The sequence below is a fragment of the Podarcis melisellensis genome (genome assembly GCF_964234715.1).
Source record: "Podarcis melisellensis genome assembly, chromosome: 5".
Classification (NCBI taxonomy): domain Eukaryota; kingdom Metazoa; phylum Chordata; class Lepidosauria; order Squamata; family Lacertidae; genus Podarcis; species Podarcis melisellensis.
The window spans coordinates 7557327-7579414 of record NC_138537.1 but is presented as its reverse complement, the minus strand read 5'-3'; the positions used below and the strand labels follow the sequence as shown (position 1 = coordinate 7579414).

The following is a 22088-nucleotide window of genomic DNA, read 5'->3' as shown; positions in this document are numbered from 1 at the left end:
CCGCAGCAGATTGCCAGAGAAAGCCGGTTTTCTGATACTTAACCCCTGTAAATCACTGGTGGTTCTTAAAGACGTAAGAAGAGGCTGGGCGGGCCATACCAAGGGCCCAGTAAGCTGTTTGCAAAGTGGCCAACCAGATACCCATGGGAAGCCCAGAACTGCACTCTTCACACCTGTGATTCCCAGAACCAGGTATTTTGAGGAATGGTACCAGCAACAACATCATCACAACAGATCCATCACGCCTAGTAGTCACTAAGAGATGTATTCTCCATGATTTTGACTAGCTACCCTGTTCTGCCAAGGGACAGAGGTGCTTTGGGGATTCAGAAATGCAATGAACACACACATAGGATGAAGGTTAAAGGTTTCATTTAATAGCTAAAAGAAACCCACAGAGCATTGCAATTATCTTGCATCCTTGCTTTGGTTGTAGGGAACCTGTTTTGCCAAATGCAAGAGTTCTTCTGAATCCAGTGGCAATAAAAACGCAAGTGGAAGGCAGTTCAGTGCTTTCATTAAATAGACAGCACCAAAAAGAAAAAGAAAAAAGACAGCAAAACAGCCTTTAAGCAAATAATACAGCATGAACAAGATAAACCACTTCCTTCATTTTGCCATAGGGAGCTCCAGAGAACAATGATGGAGAGACTTCAGCTGGCCAATATGTAGCACCGTCTCGGTCTGGGTCCCACATTGCAGCTCATGGTTCAAACCCCCATCTGAGAGATTTACATACTTTAGAGCAGCCTTTCTCAACCTCGGATCCCTAGGTCTGTCGGACTACAACTCCCATCATCCCTGGCCACTAGCCCAGGATGATGGGAGTTGTAGTCCAACAACACCTGGGGGCCCAAGGCTAAGAAAGGCTACTCTGGACTCTTGGTGCCTACATGACTTTGGAGTCAATATTATTATTGACAACGACGGGTTAAAAAAAAATGCATGCAAAAATGCGCTTTCTGTGAAAAAAGCACACAAAGGAAAATGTTTCATGGCTCACATGTGCAAAATGTGAACCATTTCAATGCAATTTTTGCTTGGTTTCTTTTTTAAAATCTGCAGAGAATCCAGAGCAGGACTTCGTGTGGTGCAGAGTTAACTATGGAACTCCTTGCCACAGGAGGAAGTGATAGCCACCAACCTGGATGGCTTTGGAAGATGATTAGGTAAATTCATGGAAGAGGAGGGAGCTACCAAGGGTTACTAGCCAGCAATGTTTCCAAATACCAGTTGCTGGAAGCCACAGGAGGGGAGAGTTGTTCTTGTGCTCAATGCTTCTTGCTGGTTTCCCAGAGGCATCTGGTTGGCCACTGTGAGAACAGGATGCTGGACTAGATGGGCTTTACTGAACCCAAAGAGCAAACTCCCTCTGCTATTAAACCAACATGGGCCAAAACACTTGCAGAGTACCAAATTAAGACAGTTTGCAGCGAGCTGGAAGTTCCGAGTACACGGAAGCATCCCTATTCTGCAGCCGTGAAATGTTGGCAGGGAAAGCCTCTGCCAAGCGGGAGAACTGAAGCTCATCCATGGTCTGAGTGACAAGGAGAGCATCTGCTTTGCATGCAAAGCATCCCAGGTTCAGCTCCTGGCATTTTCAGAAAAGGGCTGGGAGAGACTGAAACCTTTCAGAGACGCTGCCTGTCAGTAGTGTACTGACCTAGATGGACCGATGGTCTGACTCAGTACAAGGCCGCTTCCTAGGTGACAGATTCAATAATAATAATAATAATAATAATAATAATAATAATAATAATAATAATTTATACCCCGCCCATCTGGCTGGGTTTCCCCAGCCACTCTGGATGGCTTTCAACAGAATATTAAAATTCAATAATCTATTAAACATTAAAAGTTTCCCTAAACAGGGCTGCCTTCAGGTGTCTTCTAAAAGTCTGGTAGTTGTTTTTCTCTTTGACATCTGATGGGAGGGCATTCCACAGGGCGGGTGCCACTACTGAGAAGGCCCTCTGCCTGGTTCCCTGTAACTTGGCTTCTCGGAGTGAGGGAACCGCCAGAAGGTCCTCGGGCTGGACCTCAGTGTCCGGGCTGAACGATGGGGGTGGAGATGCTCCTTCAGGTATACTGGGCCGAGGCCATTTAGATTCAAGTGCCCAAGACACTGCTGTGCTTCTCTGCCAGCCTGCCCCCCCAACACTCCCGTCCCACCTGTTCTAACTGCAGCAGGTGCAGAAAGAGGCTGCCAGCATTTACTGACCCTTTAGCAGCAGCTCGACAAACAGAAACTAAGGAGATCAAGCTTGGTTTCCAGGCCAGGAACAAACTGCAGCTGCTAAATTTGTGTGTCAGGCTGCTGTTAATGGCACAAGAACAGGCACAGGCAAACTCGGCCCTCCAGATGTTTTGGGACTACAACTCCCATCATCCCTAGCTAACAGGACCAGTGGTCAGGGATGATGGGGGTTGTAGCCCCAAAACATCTGGAGGGCCGAGTTTCCCTACACCTGCACAAGAACATTGGTCAGTTTGATGACGATGATGATATCCAAACTTGAGATGAGCAGAACCTGGGCGATGAGAATTTTGCTGCATGCACACCAGGCATTTGGCAAGGTGCCTATTTCTAGGGGTTGACCTACACACGGGGGGGGGGGGGATTGCTATAAATAAGTCAGAAGTCACTGGTAAATAGTTATAACAAAATAAAAAAACGCTATGGAAAACCGCTTAGAATTTTTTTTAACTCTCCACCGCCATCTGGTGCTGCATGTTTATAACACATTCAAAATGCCGTTTCTTTACTAATGTAGCTGATAGGACCCACATTACTTTTGTGATTGCAAATTGTTTTAAACTCTTCTTAATACTGTGGGAAACCCAGCCAGATGGGCGGGGTATAAATAACAGAAATAATAATAATAGTAATAATAATAATAATAATAATAATAATAATAATAATAATAATAATAATAATAATAATATGATGCTGTAACCTGTCCTGGGACCTTAGGGTAAAGAGTGTGTTGTTGTTGTTGTTTAAAGCACATGGCTTCCTCTGATGTACCCTGGGAACTGCAGTTTATTGCCAGAGTGCTACAGCTGGCGAAGTGGGGAGTCCCATCCCCCTTAGGCTAGGTTTAAACCAGTATTAAGTTTGCAAAGGAATTACTCTGAAAAGCCCTCCCTTAGTGGAGACAGAAAATCTCTAGTAACTTACATTATTCAACTCTTGTATTTCCCAGGTCGTCCAGTGGTGGAATTTGGTGCTGGGTTGACCCTGTGAATAATCTGATGATGGCATTTATTATGTATCAAATATTTATTATATATTGCTTATTATTATGAATTGGAGGTTATGTTATGTAGCGTAAGCATTTTGCACAGTGCCTCAACTGATTGTCAGGCGTTTGGGAAAGGGCCATGATATCTATATGCCTTCAAAGAGGCAGCGATGCTTCTGAATACAAGTTGCTGGAAACCACAGGAGGGGAGAGTCGCTCTTGCGCTCGAATCCTGCTTGCTGGTTTCCCAGAGCATCTGGTTGGCCACTGTGAGAACAGGATGCTGGACTTGGTGGGCCATTGGCCTGATCCTGCAGGATCCTCCTATGCTCTGATGTTGTCAATCAGCTGGCTGTTGGGCATTTGGGGAGAACAGCACACAGCCCCTTTCAGCCAGCCCTCGCCCTTACCAGCCCCATACCTGATATAGGATGGTGATAGAACAGTTACATGAATGATAGCTGGGCAGTCCCAACCCCCTGTCAAAGTTGGCCAGCAGCATGGAGGGAGGGAGTGTTATTTGCCAGCATGTTCCCTGCACATTTGAACCCTCCAATCACCACCTGATGAGTGGAGAGGGCAACCCTGCTGGCTGCAGGGGTCTTTTCTCACCAGCATACCCTCCACAGAAAACCATCCTTACCCTACAAACATCATCCACTTTCACGGGAGAGTGGCAGTTAATAAACACATACTTGAATGTATAATGCACTAAATGCATGCTGTGGTCCAAACCACTGAGCCTCTTGGGCTTGTCAATCAACAGGTCAGCGGTTCAAATCTCCACAACGGGGTGAGCTCCCGTTGCTCTGTCCCAGCTCCTTCCAACCTAGCAGTTCAAAAGCACTCTAGTGCAAGTAGATAAATAGATACCACTGCGGCGGGAAGGTAAATGGCATTTCCATGCACTCTGGTTTCTGTCACGGTGTTCCATTGCACCAGAAGCGGTTTAGTCATGCTGGCCACATGACCTGGAAAGCTGTCTGCGGACAAATGCCAGCTCCCTCGGCCTGAGCGCCGCAACCGCATAGTCGCCTTTGACTGGACTTAACTGTCCAGGGGTCCTTTACCTTTTACCTACTTGCATGTATAGTACACTATGGCCTTGTCTAGTGACAATGTAGGGGGTGCACTCTGCACATGCTCAAGGGTACGTTCATGTGTTCAGAGGGCAATTCTGCACCATAAGCTGGTTTTAACAGTAGTTTCCCCAGAGGGCCTTGGAAGAAGGAGAAGTCTGAAGCATCTTAAAGCTTGGAGAAATTTAACAGGGAATTATTGTCTCACAACAGGGGTTCTGTGGGAGAATAAGCCCTTAAGAGCTAAATTGGTATTGCAGAGTGTGTGTCCTTTTATGTCATGGATGGGAAACCTCCAGCTCTGTAGTTGCTGATGGATTCCAACTCCCACCAGCTCCAGGCAGCCTGGCCGGGGTTTGTAGAAGAGCCCTGGTAGATCAGAACAAGTCTGAAAGCGAGATTTTTGCTTTGCCACCCAAGGCCTCTGCCAACAAACACTCTGTGAGGTGAGTGAGGCTGAGAGACTTCTGAGGTGTGACTAGCCCAAGGTCACCCAGCAGCTGCATGTGGAGGAGCGGGGAATCGAACCTGGTTCACCAGATTATGAATCCACTGCTCTTGACCACTACACCACACTGGCTCTCCACAAGCAGGGCATGAACACAGCATCAGGGGCAATGGAAGATGGCAGCCCAACAACACCTGAAAAGCCAACGGTTCCTCATCTCTGCTTGGGACCTACAGGGTTGAGCCCCAGCACAAATGCAACCCTGAGCCCCTCCCCATATTCTGTTCCTCTAGGACAGGGGAAGTCAACCTTTGTATACCTACTGCCCACTAATGCATCTTTCTTGATGGTAACATTTCCTTACCGCCCACCAGTGCTCGATGGAAGGAGGATTCAGCTTGTGCTGTAGAACCCCCTCCTGCCCACCTAGAATCCTGAACCACCCACTAGTGGGTGGTGTTGTGATGCGTCCAAAGGAACGGGGGCAATTGGCAAGCCCCTAGCTGGCTGCAGCCCACTGGTCATTTGCCGGTTGAACTCCAGTCCTTGGTTCTGCATCAATCTGCAACTCAGAGCTTCAGAAGCCTTTCAGAAGCTGAGCATGCAAGCCAGCAGAGATAACAAACTCTTTGTGGTGGAAGGGCAGACAGAGGCATATGTAAAGCATATTTACAAGCAGCTCCATGTCCTTCATGTCCTAGAGCAAAAAGCATAAAGCAAAAGCTATACACACAACGGAAGTTCCCAGCAAGCTGTGCTGGAATGTAAACAGACATGTGACATACAACAGCTCCACACATCTGTTTAGGTGGAACAAAACATCAATATCCTAACAGGCGGTAGGGACCAGGTTGACAACCCCTGCTCTGGGGCTTGGCTGGGGAGGGGGCAGAAAGGACTGAGACCTTCTCTTGACCCTGATGGCTGGAGCTGTGATCCAAAAACATCTGGAAGGCCACAGATTCCCCTTTTGGGGAGGGACTTAACAGCAGGCGCAGCTGCTTCCAGAGGTCTTCCCAATCACAGTTGACTGCAGGAATTCATTTATCTTTCCAAAGAAGAGAATGTGGAAGGCTCTGGAGGAGAGTAAATGACAACTGTCTGCCTGGACCAATCTGGGCAGCCATCCTGCTTACAATTAGCTTGCTTAAACCTCATTAACTTTGACAGCAGTTGAGAAGCCTAACAGTGAGCAGGCTCACAGCCATCGTTGGGTGCAATGATCTTTTCATCAAGAGCATCCTTCAAATGAACAAGAGGCGCTGCCTTATAGGGAGTCAGACCTCTGCCACCCTCACCAGCCTGGTATTGCCCAACCTAGAAGGGGGCAGGAGGCCTTTCGCTCTCCTGCTGTCCTTGACCTACCTACAGAAATCCTTTGAACCTGGGATATTTGGGTGTGTGCAGATTTGAAGTTCCATAAGCTACCATGCAGTGGTCTTACGTTAGTGACAGCTGAACCTGTAAAACACTGCCAAATGCAGAACACGGCTGCATGTCCGATTGGAAAAATGACCAGCTGTCGAAGATTGAAATCGAATATACGGTAGATAGGTGAATGTTTGACAAGGGGGAGAGCAAGGGGGGCCAAAGATTAGTGGCAGAGGGCATTCTTTTTATGCAGGTGATCCTGGGATTGAGGACGGTGGACTTTTGTCCCCCTCCCCAAAGCACCAGACTCTAGACCTGAACAAATCAAGCAACTCTGAGAGCGCCACTGCTAAGTTTTCGATTATGCTGCAAGCTTTCTCCACCTCTTCCTGGACAGCTACCTGCTCCAGATTCCAGATTTTGATCCTGATGCTAAAACACAAGGTTATAATGTTCAGTGAGGGCCAGCAACTTGCATGGCTTTGATAGCTCTAGCCTCCACAAATTTGCCTCCTAGCCAAGAGCTGTTTGACAGGGGAACAGACAGCCTCAGAAGGTGGCAGACTCTCTTTCATCTGAGGTTTTTAAAGAGTGTTTGGATGGCTATGTGCCAGGGATTCTTTAGCTGTGATTCCCGGAATGCAGGGGTTGGACTAGATGACCCCATGGGGGTCCCTTCCAACTCTACAATAATAATAATAATATTTTTTTATTTATACCCCGCCCTTTCCGGTTCAAAAACTGGGCTCAGGGTGGCTAACAACAAATGTAAAACACTTAATTACAAAAGCAACATAAAATACAGTATAAAAACATGAATAACAATAAAATTCAAAAATCAATTTAGGGGAAATAAGCATTAGATAATCCCCAGGGCTAGCTGGTTGAATTGGTCCAACTTGGGCCAGCGAGGAGGCCAGGGGAGAATTAGCTGTGGGGTCTCAGAGCGAGTGATCTTCATAAAAGGGGATGGGGGTGGGTGGGAAGGGAAATAAGAGCAGGCTGAATTCAAATTAAAGGCTAGGCAGAATAGTTCTCTCTTACAGGCCTGACGGAAGGGGGTTAAATCCAGAAGGGCCCTAGTCTCATGGGACAGAGCATTCCACCAGGTCAGAGCCAACACTGAAAAGGCCTTGGCCCTAGTGGAGGATAGTCTGACTTCCTTAAGGCCCGGGACCTCTAAACTATGGTTATTCATGGATCTTAAGGTCCTCTGCGGGCCATACCAGGAGAGGCGGTCCCGTAGATACAAGGGCCCTAAACCACAAAGGACTTTAAAGGTCACGACCAACACCTTCAACCTGACCCTATACTCCACTGGGAGCCAGTGCAACTGGTAAAGCACTGGGTGAATATGTTCCCATGGCAGGGACCCTGTGAGGAGCCTCACTGCAGCATTCTGCACCCGCTGGAGTTTGTGGGACAGTTTCAAGGGCAGCCCCACATAGAGCGAATTACAGTAGTCAAGCCTGAAGGTGACCGTCGCATGGATCACTGTGGCCACATCGGGGCAGGAAAGGTAAGGTGATTCTATGCTGCTGCCACTGTCAGAGGCAGAATACTTCTGCTTACCCATTGCTGGGGCTCACAAGTGGCTGTTGCGCTCCTGTCTTCTTTCTTCTGGGCTTCCCATAGCAATTTGGTTGGCCCCAGTGAGAACAGTGTGCTGAAGTGGATGGGATTTTTTTTGTCTGAGCCAGAAAGCAAGCTCTTCTTATGCTATAAAGTTCTTAAGGTACAATGAGGAGAAGGGAGATCAGCTGAGTAGCCCTGACCTGGGGCTTTAGAGAAGGTGTCAGCAAACTTTTTCAGCAGGGGGCTGGTGGCACTGCCCCTCAGACCTTGTGGGGGGCCGGACTAGAAGGGGGGAGAAAGAATGAATTCCTCTGACCCACAAATAACAAATAAAAGCACACATTCTACTCATGTAAAAACACCAGGCAGGCCCCACAAATAACCCAGAGATGCATTTTAAAAAGGACACATTCTACTCATGTAAAAATAGGCTGATTCCTGGTCTGTCCGTGGGCCAGATTTAGAAGGCAATTGGGCCGGATCCGGCCCCCAGGCCTTAGTTTGCCTACCCATGCTTTAGAGAGTTCTGAGAGCCAGACAGAGAGGGTTTGAGGACTGGGTTCAGCCCCTGTTATAATGTATTGGGGAAGACAGGGAGGGCTGCAAAGCTGCCACAACTGGGAGTGAGGCGGGGAGAACGGGAGAAGGCACAAAGGGGCAATGGGCTGGCATTTTGGATGTGCTCCCATGCCCAATTTGATTTCCTGGTGTTAGGCAGCGGCAGCGAAGAAGCATTAGGGTTTTTTATAAAAAATAAAAATAAACACCCTCAGCCACACACAAAGGGACCTTAATAGCATCATCTGCGTTGCCCTGAACAACAGCACCGAGCAGATGTTGGGAGCCACGACACACAAGCAAGAAGCTTGACTTTTCAAAAGCAAACATGGGGTGGGTGGGAGAGGAGGGCAAAACTGCACACCGTGCAGATGATGTGTATGTAAGTATGTGTGTTTATGGAGGAGGGGGAGAATCTGCCGTGGTCGAGCCAAATGCTTTCTGGGGGTGGGAAATAAACAGGGGAGAGAAGTGCTTGCAAAATCCACCCTGTTCTGAGAACATCTGAAAGCTCAAAGCTCTTTTCTGAACATTTCCCAGCTCTACAACATCCTTTTTGATGTCTGCCAACCAGAATTGTAGACGGTCCCCGAAGTCTCACCGTAGATTTGTATAATGATCTTTGCAGTTTTATTTCTCAGCCCTGCCCCCAATGCTCCCTAACATGGAAACTGTCTTTTTCACATCTGCCCCACACATCTGGTCGACATCTTTCCTGAGTTATGCACTAGGACCCCGAGGTCTCGGCTAGGTCCCTTCCAGTTTGGAGCCCATTTAGGGTATTAGTGAAATTAGGAAATTTTGCCCCAATGTGTCTCACTTTGCCTTTGCCTTCATTGAATTGCACTTGCTAGTTTGATGGCCATTGGCCCGGTTTGGAGAGATCCTTTTAAGAGCTCACTGCAGTCCCTTTTTGTCCTAACCATCCTCTTGACTCATTTGGTTTCATCAGCAAAATTGGCTCACCCCTAACTCGAAATCATTCATGAACAAGTTTAAAAACACACACCAAAACACCCATCCCAATACTCATGGGGTAAAAGAAACTGCAAAGCTTAGGTCACTGCTTCTATCGCTTTCTCCCCCAATATATTTCCTTGTCCCTCCTTCTGCTAAAATTTTGGTTTGCCATCATCTTATAAGGATCAGCTCCAAATCGTCAAGCCCTTGGATCCACAGATTAGGACAAGGGGACATTACCAATTCTGGTAGCTTAGCCAACGATCTATTTACAGAAATTACGCTCATTGGTGAATTTTAGGATGCAGCTGCTAAGCGAACAATATAGCCAAACTAGGCTGAACAAATACTGCTGATCATTGTAAGCCTTGTTTTTACAAAAACACCCGTCCACCAATAATCTGGGGGAAGTTTCCAAGAAATGGGGGAAAGCATAGAGTAAGGCTGCTGCAGAAGCTGCAAGACCCCACTTCCCAGCTGAGACACTCACACTGACCTGAGTGGAGTGAGAAGGACCTGTAAGACCCCTGTAGGGTAACCCTGCTACCTCAGTCTGCACAGAACAGGGATAGGGTGCAAGATCTGAACCCTGCAGAGGCAAGGGCCAGCCTGACCATAAGGCAAGAGGTGTCAACTGCCCCAGGCAGTTGTGGGTTTCGTGCACCATTGCAGGCAGCAGAGTAGAAGATAGAGTAGGTGGGTGAGGCATAAGCCACTTCCAGTTAGGTAAGCACAAGGAAAAGAGGCCAGCTGCATAAAATGTAGTTAGGCTCACTGATATATACTCAGCTCCGTAACTTGCAGTGTCTTCTGTATCATCTGCCTCTGAGAAATGGAATGGATGCTTTCGTTGAGATCTGTGCATTGCAGGGGGTCGGACTAGATGACCCTCGGGTTCCCTTCCTACTCTAGAATTCTATGATCCTGTTATTTCTCTCCCAGTGGCACACGTTGGTCTAGCATGCACACCAGGAAGGGGGTGTGAAATGGACTCAAGGTGCAGCATTTATTTATTCATTTTACAATAAGTTCAGTGCTGGTGCTCAGTGCAAAGGGACATTGGAAGCTGCCTCATACTGAGCCAGTCCACTGGCTCATCTAGCTCAATATTGTCTACACTGGCTGGCAGTGTCTCTCTCTCGGATTACTTGATTGGATTGCCTGGGGAGCCCGCCAGTCTTTTGTAGTGATAAATACTTAGTTCCTGGGCCAGGTCACGGGCTCACACCCTATTCATATCTTAAATGTGTCCTTAAGACAGGATTTGTGAAGAAAGAGACAATGGGGAGGTTTCCCACCTTGACTTTGCAGAGAAAACATTTGGTCAGTTTAGGAATCAAAATGGTTCCAGGTTGGTCTTCCTGTGCTGATCTATGTACGTGTGGTTATGAACATTACCATATATCTAAGACTTCAAAATTCCTATCACAACTGTAATCTGAGTTATGCACATTTCTTTAAAATTTTTGCTTTAAAATGTGCACCATGCATTTATAGAACATTTCCCTAATTTCCCCTAATTTTCATTTCCACACACACACACACACACACATCCGCCTCCAATAACTCAAAAACTATAAGGCATAGGAAGTTTTTGTTCACACCAGCAACTTTGACATGTGGGAAAATCCAGTACAGCAATTTTAATCAAAATCTGAGATGTAGCAGCTATTTTTAAAAATAAAAATTTTGGTGTTTGTCATGGAACAACCCAATTGAATAAGATAACAGTGGTTAGAAAGGGCCCCCATATCAATTCTACCTTCAGCCCCCCCGCCCCAATGTAGGCGCACCACGGCTGCTGGAGCTGGGCTGTCAGCCCTAAAATGGCCTTTGTCAAAAACGAGTTGCAACCTTAAAGCCTATGCACTTTCCCCTGAAATGTGGCACCCTGAACCGAAAGCAAAACAGGTCTTTGTGGCACTGCAAGGAGAGGCACTGTTTGTTCCCGACCCTTCTGGGTACAAGCCTTCTGTTAATATGAGCGAAAAATAGTGCTGGCCTTTCCTAACACATCGCTTTGTTGACTCATGTTCAGCCTGCTAGCCAGTCTTAACCCCCTAAATGCTTCTCAGGCAAGGGATCTTGCTACTCCACCTCTGCTGGATACTGTGGAAAAATACAGGCTGTGGGACCCAGGCAGAAGGCTGCTTCAAACACACTCGGAATGGGAAACACTTTTTGTATGGCTGGGTGGTTAACCTGAGGCTCTCTAGAGCATAGGTAGGCAAACTAAGGCTCAGGGGCCGGATCTGGCCCAATCGCCTTCTAAATCCGGCCTGCGGACAGTCCAGGAATCAGCGTGTTTTTACATGAGTAGAATGTGTCCTTTTATTAAAAATGCATCTCTGGGTTATTTGTGGGGCATAGGAATTCATTCATTTTCAAAATATAGTCTGGCCCCTCACAAGGTCTGAGGGGCAGTGGACTGACCCCCTGCTGAAAAAGTTTGCTGACCCCTCCTCTAGAAGTTACTGAGCAACAGTTCTCATCCACCACAGACAGCCTGGCCAGAGAAGCTGGGAGGTGTAGTTCAGCAGTACCCAGAGGGCCACATGTTAGCTGCCTGTGATATATGGGGCAGTGGAGGTGATGGAGGAAAGAGGGCAGGGCACCCACCCGATAGCGCACACACGGCTTCAGCTCTATTTCTTAATATAGTCCAACACTTCCCCTTTCCTCTAAAGAGCTCAAAGTGATGATGGTTCAGCTTGCCTGCAGATGCAAGGAAGCAGAGCCATTGTTGACAACGACGTATTCCAGAACTATGAACAACTCCATGCTGCAGTTTCATATAGGCGCTAAACAGCACAGGGGATAAGATTGGAGTGCAACCCCTTGCTGGAGACTCCACAGGACCAAACAAAGTTCCCAAGCAACCACCTGAAATTGGAAACTTAAGCAAGATGGGAACCACTACAATGAAGTCCTGGACACCCCCAGCTCAGCTTTCACGCTCTTCAGCCTCGCACATAAAATGATGTTTTGGAATCTCTTATTTCACTCACAAGCCTATTTGAATGCAACCTTTTTATTTGGCTAATTGCTAGTATGATGTCAATAGGAATGTTGCAACCAAAGAACAGTTAATGTAGGTTTAGGCTATTAATCATTCAAGTTTGCGTTGATTTCCTTGCGTAATCCCATTTTTCCTCCCCCCCGCCCTGGTTTCCCGTTAGGTTAAAAGTGATTCACAGGAACTTTTGTTATGTCCCAACACTCAGTTTCTTGTACCTGAAACTGCTGCTGATGCCAATTATCTTCCTTTGAAGTTCACCTTTGTAACCAATTACCTTCCTTTGAATTTACTTGCGTGCTTTGAAACCCCATCAAAGTTCTTGGAATTCTAAATGAGCCTAATTTATGACTCAAAGACCTGTTGCCATAGCTCTGGGGGCTGAGCCAGCTGTGGGGTATTCCTCTGACGCCTTGCTGATGGAGGCTAAATGAGTCATGCACCTTGAGCAGGATTTGGCCCACTGGCTGCTAGTGGCAGGCAACCGAACTGGACACAGCCCAGTAAAGTTTCATGGAACTGTAGGGTTGGAAGGGACCCCCCAAAGACCATCAAGTCCAACCCCCTGCAAGGCAGGAATCTCAACTACATCATCTATGACAGATGACCATCCAACCTCTGCGTAAAAGCCTCCAATGAAAGAGAGTCCACCACGTCCTGAGGAAGACTGTTCCACTGTTGAATAGCTCTTGCTGCCAGAAAATTCTTCCTGATGTTTTGTCGGAATCTCCTCCTTTGTAACTTGAGGCCATTGGTTCGAGTTCTGCCCTCCAGAGCAGGAGAAAACAAGCTTGTTCCAGTTACAGATAGGTAGCCGTGTTGGTCTGCCATAGTCAAAACAAAAAAAAATCCTTCCAGTAGCACCTTAAGAGTCGTCAACAGGCTCATCACAGCTATCTGCCAATCACCCATTCCCACCACCCTTCTGAGTAATACCCCTCCCCACCTTCTCACTATATAGAAGGGTCTGGAAACTTCTGTTTCAGTGTATCTGAAGAAGTGTGCATGCACACGAAAGCTCATAGCAAGAACTAACTTAGTTGGTCTTTAAGGTGCTACTGGAAGGATTTTTTTTGTTTTGACAAGCTTGTTCCCTCCTCCATGTGACAGCCCTTGAGATATTTGAAGATGGCTATCCTGTCTCTTTGCAGTCTCCCCTTTCCCAGGCCAAACATATCCAGTTCCTTCAACCGTTCCTCATAAGGCTTGGTTTCCAGGCCCTTGATCATCTTGGTCGCCCTCCTCTGTGTCGGAAATCTCGAGCCATATCAGAGGAATGTGCCACTCTCCAGGCACCTGGCTTGATTTCCTTGTTGACCTCCCCATCTGCGACTCCCAGCAGGATACAGGCGAGGTCTCTATCGGCGATCCTCCTCAACGTGAGAAGAACACACCACTCTTCCCTCCTCCCTGCCTTCCCCAGGGAGGGGAAAGAGACAGACAGAAATGTATTTACATGCCTTTATTTCTGTCTTTGCAGCAGTACAGAGAAACACGTCTGCACTCTCCAAACACCAACAGCAGAGAGAGAGACTCCACCCCTGTACTTCCAGTACAGGTCAGATGACACTCTGAGCTAACATCCGGTGCTCAGTACAGTGAATAGACTGTCCCTTTGTTCCCACGGTACAGTCCCAAACATCAAATTCCTGTTTGGCTTTCCAGCCATCTGCAGCTCGCTGCTGCATTGCTCCTTTTTCGTAACACTCTGTACACCTTCCAGCTTGTCAACATTCTTCTTAAACTGGGTTGCCCAGAATGGACACAATATTCCAGATGTAGTCTGACCACTATAACTTCCCTTGAACAAGACACTAACATTGAATAAGACTCCTTGAGTGGTGAGAAATGAGTCCTAATAATAATAATTTATTTGTACCCCGCCCATCTGGCTGGGCTTCCCCAGCCACTCTGGGGGGCTTCCAACAAAGGTAAAAAATACATTAAAATGTCACATATTAAAAACTTCCCTGAACAGGGCTGCCTTCTAAATGTCAGGTAGTTGTTTATCTCTTTGACATCTGCTGGGAGGGCGTTCCACAGAGCGGGCGCCACTACCAAGAAGGCCCTCTGCCTGGTTCCCTGTAGCTTTGCTTCTTGCAGTGAGGACAGTCTGGTGGTCTGCCTGGAGACACCTATCAGCAGACATCCCCGCCCACCACTCTAAAGGTCCAGGGGGTCAGCAGCATGGAGGCCACAATGAAATTGGGCTTGAAACAGGCACTCTGTTGTAGCCAATAGACTAGGTTGTAGGCAGGGGTGGGACGCAAAGGCAATTCTGCTCACATGTGAGGTGAAGCTGCACTTCCTGAAACAATACGCAAAGCCAAGTGGCAGCCAGCTTTCAACGTTCACAATTCCCCAAATATTGCAATGCAATTCTCCAAGTAATATGTCCAAAAATGCCTACGTCGGGTAAAGCATACATTAAAAATATATACATTACCAACAACATACCAAAATGCATTATTATTAGGGGAAATTGCTGGCCCAATTTGTACGTTAAGCAGAATTACTTCCAAAAGGATGTACATTAGGAGAAATCCGATTTACGATGCTGATGAATTCTCATGAGGACTAGGAAAAAAGAATTTGCATATCGTGAAAATGTGGAGAACTTAAGGCTGGAGAAATGAGAAATCGAGATTAACAGAACCATCCACCTTTTACTTGTGGGATGTGCTTGGTATTAAGAGTCTTTGTGTGTGTACCTAGGACTGTTTAGCCAGTTTGTGAATGTTCCCCAGCCACAAGCCAAAGGAACTTCTAAGTGTGTCTAAGTTGCATTAAGAGCTGGTCCTCTGCTGCTCCCTGGTGGCACCAGGTGCAAACTGCATTCTCACACGAATCTACATGCGCACTTAACGTACATCTGTGAGAGATGATGCTAACTGCATACACCCTTCATCCCAATGTCATAAAGACATACAGAGGGGAAATGGACTCTTGGCTCTCCTGAGAGAATTCAAACCATGCACCCTTTATCCCCCCCCCACACCATTTATGTGCAAAAATATCTATGTGGGGGATATGTGCACATTGCAATACCATAGACCTACAGGAAAGAGAGAACGGGTTAAGGACAGAGCAGACACTGGATGCAGCAGAGCTGAGCTTCTTCCCAAGATTCTGTCATACACCACAAAATAAGTTGCTAGTCTTTATTAAGGCTGTGTATACATGCTTAAATGTGGCAATGCCTGGCAAAATCAGGATAGCTCAGTTGGTGCAGATAATGCAAGGGTTGCAGGTTCAATCCCCACAAGGGAGAGCTGCATATTCCAGCACTGCAGCGGGGTGGACTAGATCCTCGGGGTCCCTTTCCAGCCCTACAATACCAAATGCTTCTGATGGGCAAGGACAGGCAGTGTGGCGGCTCCTTGCTCTGCACCACGGCCAGCTAAAATTATGCAGATGGGCTTAATTTGCCTAATCACTTGCACCAGTGACCCCAGCCTGTCAAGGTACAATGCTTAGGTTTTGTAAGAATAAATACTGGGCACTTAACACCTTTGTTTCCCACTTTGTGTGCATCTAATGAAGCTCTTTCTTATAGAAGTGAAAGAGGCTTCAAGGGGCTGCAACTTTCTGACAGCAACTCACCCATGAGGAATTGCTGCTCTTCTAGTCAGCAGGAATCCGCACAGACAGACTGATGTAAATGTGTTCTAGTATCTGTAACATGAAGAACTTGCAGTTTGAACCTGCTCCCCCCCCTTTCCTTTTTCCTCATGTGTTATATGACTTTTGAGACTCTGACCCTGAGGGCAGGGCTTGTTCGAAAAGTGAAATTTTTTGAAGCTGCTCTGGGGGTCTTCTTTTTGCTAAAATGCTGCAAGTAAACAAACTTCCACAAGCTTCAGCCACTGAGCCAGCTCCAAGGTTCTTGCATTAACCTACAAAGCCTGGAACTGCCCCAAAGTACCTTAAGGATGGTAGATTTCTTATGCTCCACCTCCATCACCCAAATCCTCTGCTAATGCACTTCTGGTGGTCCCCCCCCCCTGCCGCCTTCCCATCTCGCCTGTGGTTTGCTTGGCCCTCACCAGGGACTAAGTCTTTAGTGTGGCAGGCCTGGCCCTGTGGAACTCCCTGCCACCAGAAGCTTGGAAGGAACCAGCCTTTCTTCAGGTGCCTTTCGAAAACTATATTGTTTATGGACGGGAGCAACAGGCAGTATTCATTATCTTTTTAACCTATCAGCATTTGCTGATGGTTTAACAACCGCATCGCTGGAGCTATGGTTCTTCTTACCCAGGAGGTGTATGGAGGGCTGCTTAGTACATTACAAGTCTTTATCATGGGCAGAGAAAGACAGAAAGATCTCCAGCTTAATACATAGGCCTATTTTTAGTTTGTGTAAATACCAGGGAAGACCATTACTCCACATATCTCAATAATTACAAGCCCTGCCTGGAGACTTTGGGGACTGAACCGGAGTCTGCATTTAAAGCAGCCTCATGCATTTAGGAAGAATACATAGGAGAACCTGAAATGAAACCAGCAAGGAAGCCAGGACAGGAATTCCTAATCTGCTACCGCTGCTCCTTTAAGATCTAAGAAGAGGCCAAAGACTTGTCTAGTCATAGAATCATAGAATTGGAAGAGACCACAAGGGCCATTGAGTCCAACCCCCTGCCAAGCAGGAAACACCATCAGAGCACTCCTGACATATGGTTGTCAAGCCTCTGCTTAAAGACCTCCAAAGAAGGAGACTCCTCCACCATACTCCTTGGCAGCAAATTCCACTGTCAAACAGCTCTTACTGTCAGGAAGTTCTTCTTAATGTTTAGGTGGAATCATCTTTCTTGTAGTTTGGAACCATTGCTCCGTGTCCGCTTCTCTGGAGCAGCAGAAAACAACCTTTCTCCCTCCTCTATGTGACATCCTTTTATATATTTGAACATGGCTATCTTATCACCCCTTAACCTCCTCTTCTCCAGGCTAAACATGCCCAGCTCCCTTAGCCGTTCCTCATAAGGCATCGTTTCCAGGCCTTTGACCATTTTGGTTGCCCTCCTCTAGTCCAGCACCCCATTCCCCAAAGAGCCCAACCAGATGACACTGGGAAGCCCCCAAGCAGAAGACCACAGTCCCCTCTCTGCCACCGATATTCCCTAATACACAATATCCATCTTTGATTTGTCAAACCTTTTAGTAAGCTGTCCAAATTTTTACATCTTGTGGGAGAGAGTTCCATAGTTTAACTATAGTCATACCTCGGGTTGAAGTAGCTTCATCATAAATATTTTCAGGTTGTGCGCTGTGGCGACCCGGAAGTAATGGAGTGCGCTACTTCCGGGTTTCGCCGCTTGCGCATGCACAGACGGTCAAAATGACATCACGCGCATGCGCAGAAGCGGTGAATCGCGACCAGCAGACGCGGGTTGTGTTCGCTTCTGGATGAGAACAGGGCTCCGGAACGGATCCTGTTCACATCCAGAGGTGCCACTGTATGTGCTGTGTGAAGCATGTCCTTTTGCCTGGCCTGAATATCTTCACTCTCCTCCCAGGAAGGGACATGGGTGGCGCTGTGGTCTAAGCCACTGGGCCTCTTGGGCTTGCCCATCAGGTTGAAAGTTCGAATCCCCGTGACAGGGTGAGCTCCTGCCTCTCTGTCCCAGCTCCTGCCAACCTAGCAGATTGAAAGCATGCCAGTGCAAGTAAATAGGTACCACAGCGGTGGGAAGGTAAATGGTGTTTCCGTGTGCTCTGGTTTCTGTTAGTGTTCCGTTGCGCCAGAAGTGGTTTAGTCATGCTGGCCACATGACCCGGACAGCTGTGGACAAACACTGGCTCCCTCGGCCTGAAAGCGAGAGGAGCGCCGCAACCCCATAGTTGCCTTTAACTGAACCTAACCATCCAGGGGTCCTCTACCTTTACTTTCCTCCCAACTCACCAAAATCATCTTCATAGAACAACTCAGCCTGTTTGCTCTTTTCTTCCTGAACAAAAAAAAAAAAGCGCCCCCAAATATTTCCTTGTGGAGGAACATCCTTCTGCAGCTGTTTCCAAACACTCGTTTTTTACTTTGAGTCAGTGGGCAGACCTGTTCCAGTTTCTGCCATTTCTTGTTTTGTCCCCTTCCTGGGGAGCTCGAATGAGCTAGAAGTCGACAGCCCATGGAAATCCCTCCTGGATCCCATCCCTGGTTAAACTGGGCTCAATGTAGTGGTCATGCGGGAAACACTGTGCTAATTTACTGCTTCCAGGTTGTGTTTTAGTAGGATAATATGCAAAAAATGTATTTAAAACCCCGAAAGGGAGATGTTATTTCTTCTAGCCTAAGTTTTCATGGACATCATCCCTAACTGGAAAGCATCCTGACAAATACATTTGTCTTCGTGTGCCACAATATTATTTTGTTATCAATAAATAAATATATTGTTTTATGTATACTGCTTAGAGGTTTTAACTAAGTGGTACATATTTCTTGTTAAATAAATGAGCAGCATAATGTCCCTGCTCTCTTTCTCCATATTCTGCAGTCATGAGATGCTGCTCTCCAGAATTCTACAATGGTGTCTTCCACCTTGCAGTGTCTAGTGAGCAGATCAGCTCACCATCTGGTGATATTAAGGGTGCCAGATAATTCTACATCCCATAAGATTTTGGAGAAGGGTTAACAAGAATTTTTAATTTAGGTGCCAGAAATCACGCAGGGCGAAAATAATCCTCATTTCCTGAGTAAAGGGTTTACTTCGTAAAGTTCCTGACTCTGGCAGTTCTTGCTCATATGCACTTTAAAAATCTTATCTACCAGGACAAAGTGCAGAAACTTGCCTTTTGCCCAGAAGAGGGGGTGGCGACACCTGGAGCAAGTGGGACACTCTGTTCATGATACACCCTCTGGCACGGAAGGTGAAAACAACAGGCATCGCTTTGGGACACACAGCGGTTCAACATTTGCAAAGAAGATCCACAATGCCCCCAACACCACCGTTTCTAGAGATGGAAGTTGCAGGAGGAAGCAGCTGTTCTGCTGTCTCCCCCATTCCAGCCCTGGAGAACTGTAGAGCAGGGAACCCTGCAAGTGACAACACTGGGTGCAGGTCAAGTGTTTGGCTTCTTGGGAATCTCAGTTCATGCAAAGTTTCTGCCTCAGTGTGGAAAACCACGAGGGCTCAGTCACAAGAACGTCATGATGCTCTGCCCTTCCCCATCTCCTCCAGGACCTCAAGGAGTCCACGAATCCTGACCGTTCCACCCGCAGCAAAGCCCTTTCCCTGCTAACACTGCCCATGCTTAAAAATCATCTTGAGAAATTCCAAACGCTGAATTAAAGATTCAAATTCACTCCTGGGGAAGTGAAGGTGAACCCTAGGCAAGAATTCTGCCACTGGGCCACACTCTGCCACCAGATAAATGCATCCAGCTGTTAAAGGCTCCCAACTCCCATCAGCCCAAGCAGCCTGACCAATGATTAGGAGTTGTAGTTCAACATCTTCGGGGGGGGGGGGGGGAGACACAGGTTTATTTTCTATGGGCTCCCCAGGACCTCAGACTGCCTTTTGTCCACTCTCCTCCTCCAAATAAAATTTCCTGCGTTTTACAAAGCCCGCAAGGCAACAAACCCTGCAGAGCCTGTTTACACACGTCACCCAAAGCTCACTCCATTTGCATTAGCCCTTCACCAATGTTTGAAACACCCTCTCCTCGCAATAACCTCTCCCCCCCCCCCTTTCCCCAGAGCACATGTTTTCTGCTACGGAAACCTCCCTGCCCCTTTTCCATAGGGTCAGGTAGGAGCAGGGGCACAGGAACCCTGGGTTCTCTCACTCTCCCGACAAGACCTGCCGAGGCGGGAGGCAGGGACGCGACAGCAGCCAACACGTCACCCTTTTTAAGCAATGTTCTTTTTTTTATTTCCAGTTTACGGTGAAAAGATGCTTTTTTGAATCTTCAATTAAATACTCCATAAAGAAAAAAAAGAAAAAGAAAAGAAAAAAGTATTTACAAATTCATGTGACCGATAATTCCGAATCCTCGTTTCATTTTCGCATTCGCTTTCTCGTTTTTTTGTTTTGTTTTCTTTCTCGCTCTCTCTCAATCACAAGAGCAGCTCCTTCTAACCATCCATCGCAGGCGAAGCAGGTTGCAAAACCGTGGCCTCAGTGTGGGCGTGGGGGGGGGAGGGGACGTGGGAGGGCCCTCCCAAAGAAGGAAGCCTCCCCCCACCTCAAAACTGAAGAGCTGCAAACACACCACCCACCCCCATATTATTCCCTCTGCCAGCAACTCTTCAGCAGCTCCCAAGCAAGGCGGATGTTTGAAATGATTCCCCCCGCCTTTTATTTTAAAAAAGCAACAACATCCGTCAAGAGGCTTTTGTGTTAATTCCAGGCGGTGATCCAAGGGTGCGAGGGGGGGGCAGTGGGATGGGGGGGCGGATGGGAACAGGAGGGCAAAGTTTGCGGACAGCAGAGTCCTATCCTCTCAAACCTCAAAAGATTTAATAAGTCTATATTTATATTTTATATATATATTTATATAATCTCTCTATATTTCAGCAATAACTGGGGAGGAGGAGGAGGAGGAGGAAGGGGAGATGGGAGGGGGGGAGCAGCAGAGGCATCAGGCTCTCCCAACCCCCAACCCCTTTCCACAGACATGTGTTTCGGGCGCTTCGCACCTGCCAAAGTTTCGAGGGGGGGCCCGCTCATTAAAATCATCATCCAGGTGCGCCCCGGGGCAATTGGCCTCGGGAGCTGAGCGGAGCAGCAACACTTACCGCCTCCTTCAGCATCAATTTATTATCGTCAGACACAAACCAATACAGGCTGTTAAAACAGAAACAAAAGAACAAAAAAAATCCCAACCAAAAAAAAAAATAATAATAAGGGGGGGAAAAAGAAGTCCTGTGTGGGAGGAAGGTACGGAGAGCGGCGCCCAGTTCCTGTGTATCCTTAACCCGCCACGCTGCCACCCCCACGGGAGTCCAAGGCTCTGAGGAGGGGTCAGAGCAGGCAGGCAGGCTCCGTCCGTCCATCCGCCCCACCTCCCACAACGTGGGTGCTCAGTTGTTGTCAGACTCGTCCTCCGCTTCGCGCAGCCAAGTGTAGAAGGCTGTAACAGACTTGAGCGCGACTCCCTTCCCTTGCTGTTCGGCCGGGTCTTTGCTCGACTCCCACTTGTAGAAGGCTTCCTCTTTAATCACGTCCTCATCGTACAAGGCATCAAAGAACATTCGGAGCAGATCTGGAAGCGGCAGGAGAGAGGGTGGGGGAAGGAGAGTCAAATAACGCAGGGGGGGGAATGCCGGTCGCCAGCCGACTCGACTCGCCCCTCTGGATGCTTGGAAGAAGGGTCTTACGACCAACATCATATCATTGATTCCTCTCTACTCCTACGGGCACAAGAAAGCACTCTTTCACCAGCCCCCCATCTCACTGCTCCTCAAACTTGGGTCTCCACCCTCTTTTTAAATCAATCCCATAGAGGGAGCGAATGTCAGAGTTTAACTATGCTCTGTGTGACAAAGTACTTTTGTCTATCCTGAATCTTTCCATATTTATCTTTCTGATAACTGTGAATATTACACCTCTGTCATGTTGTCATCCCCCACCCCCACTTATTTGCCATTTTCATGAACTGAAAAGCCCCAAATGTTACAATTTTTGCTCAAAGGGGGGGGTTCCTTCAGCCATTTTGACTGCGCTTTCCCTGAACCTACTGCACCTCTGCCTCTCATGATTTTACAGCAGTGTTTCCCAAACTTGGGTCTCCAGCTGTTTTCCGACTACAACTCCATAGCTAGCAGGACTAGTGGTCATGGAAGATGGGAATTGCAGTCCAAAACAGCTGGAGACCCAAGTTTGGGAAACACTGATTTACAG

At 47.5% G+C, this 22088-nt stretch overlaps 1 protein-coding gene and 1 long non-coding RNA gene across 21 annotated transcripts in view; one reads left to right on the top strand and one right to left on the bottom strand.

Moving 5' to 3' along the window:
- The window catches only part of LOC309370053, a 394628-nt gene extending 383012 nt beyond the window's left edge, over positions 1-11616 (top strand). Inside the window, exon 3 of the long non-coding RNA XR_014168394.1 lies at positions 11526-11616. This is a non-coding gene — a long non-coding RNA (uncharacterized lncRNA). The remainder of the gene's footprint in view (positions 1-11525) is intronic.
- An 8476-nt stretch (positions 11617-20092) lies between these two features.
- EIF4G1 (eukaryotic translation initiation factor 4 gamma 1) overlaps positions 20093-22088 on the bottom strand; it is a 79998-nt gene continuing 78002 nt past the window's right edge. For all 20 annotated transcript variants that reach the window (XM_081910687.1, XM_081910690.1, XM_081910691.1 and 17 more), the window contains one exon: positions 20093-21450. In XM_081910687.1, the coding sequence (XP_081766813.1) occupies positions 21269-21450 (182 nt within the window). In that variant the 3' untranslated portion in view covers positions 20093-21268. The remainder of the gene's footprint in view (positions 21451-22088) is intronic.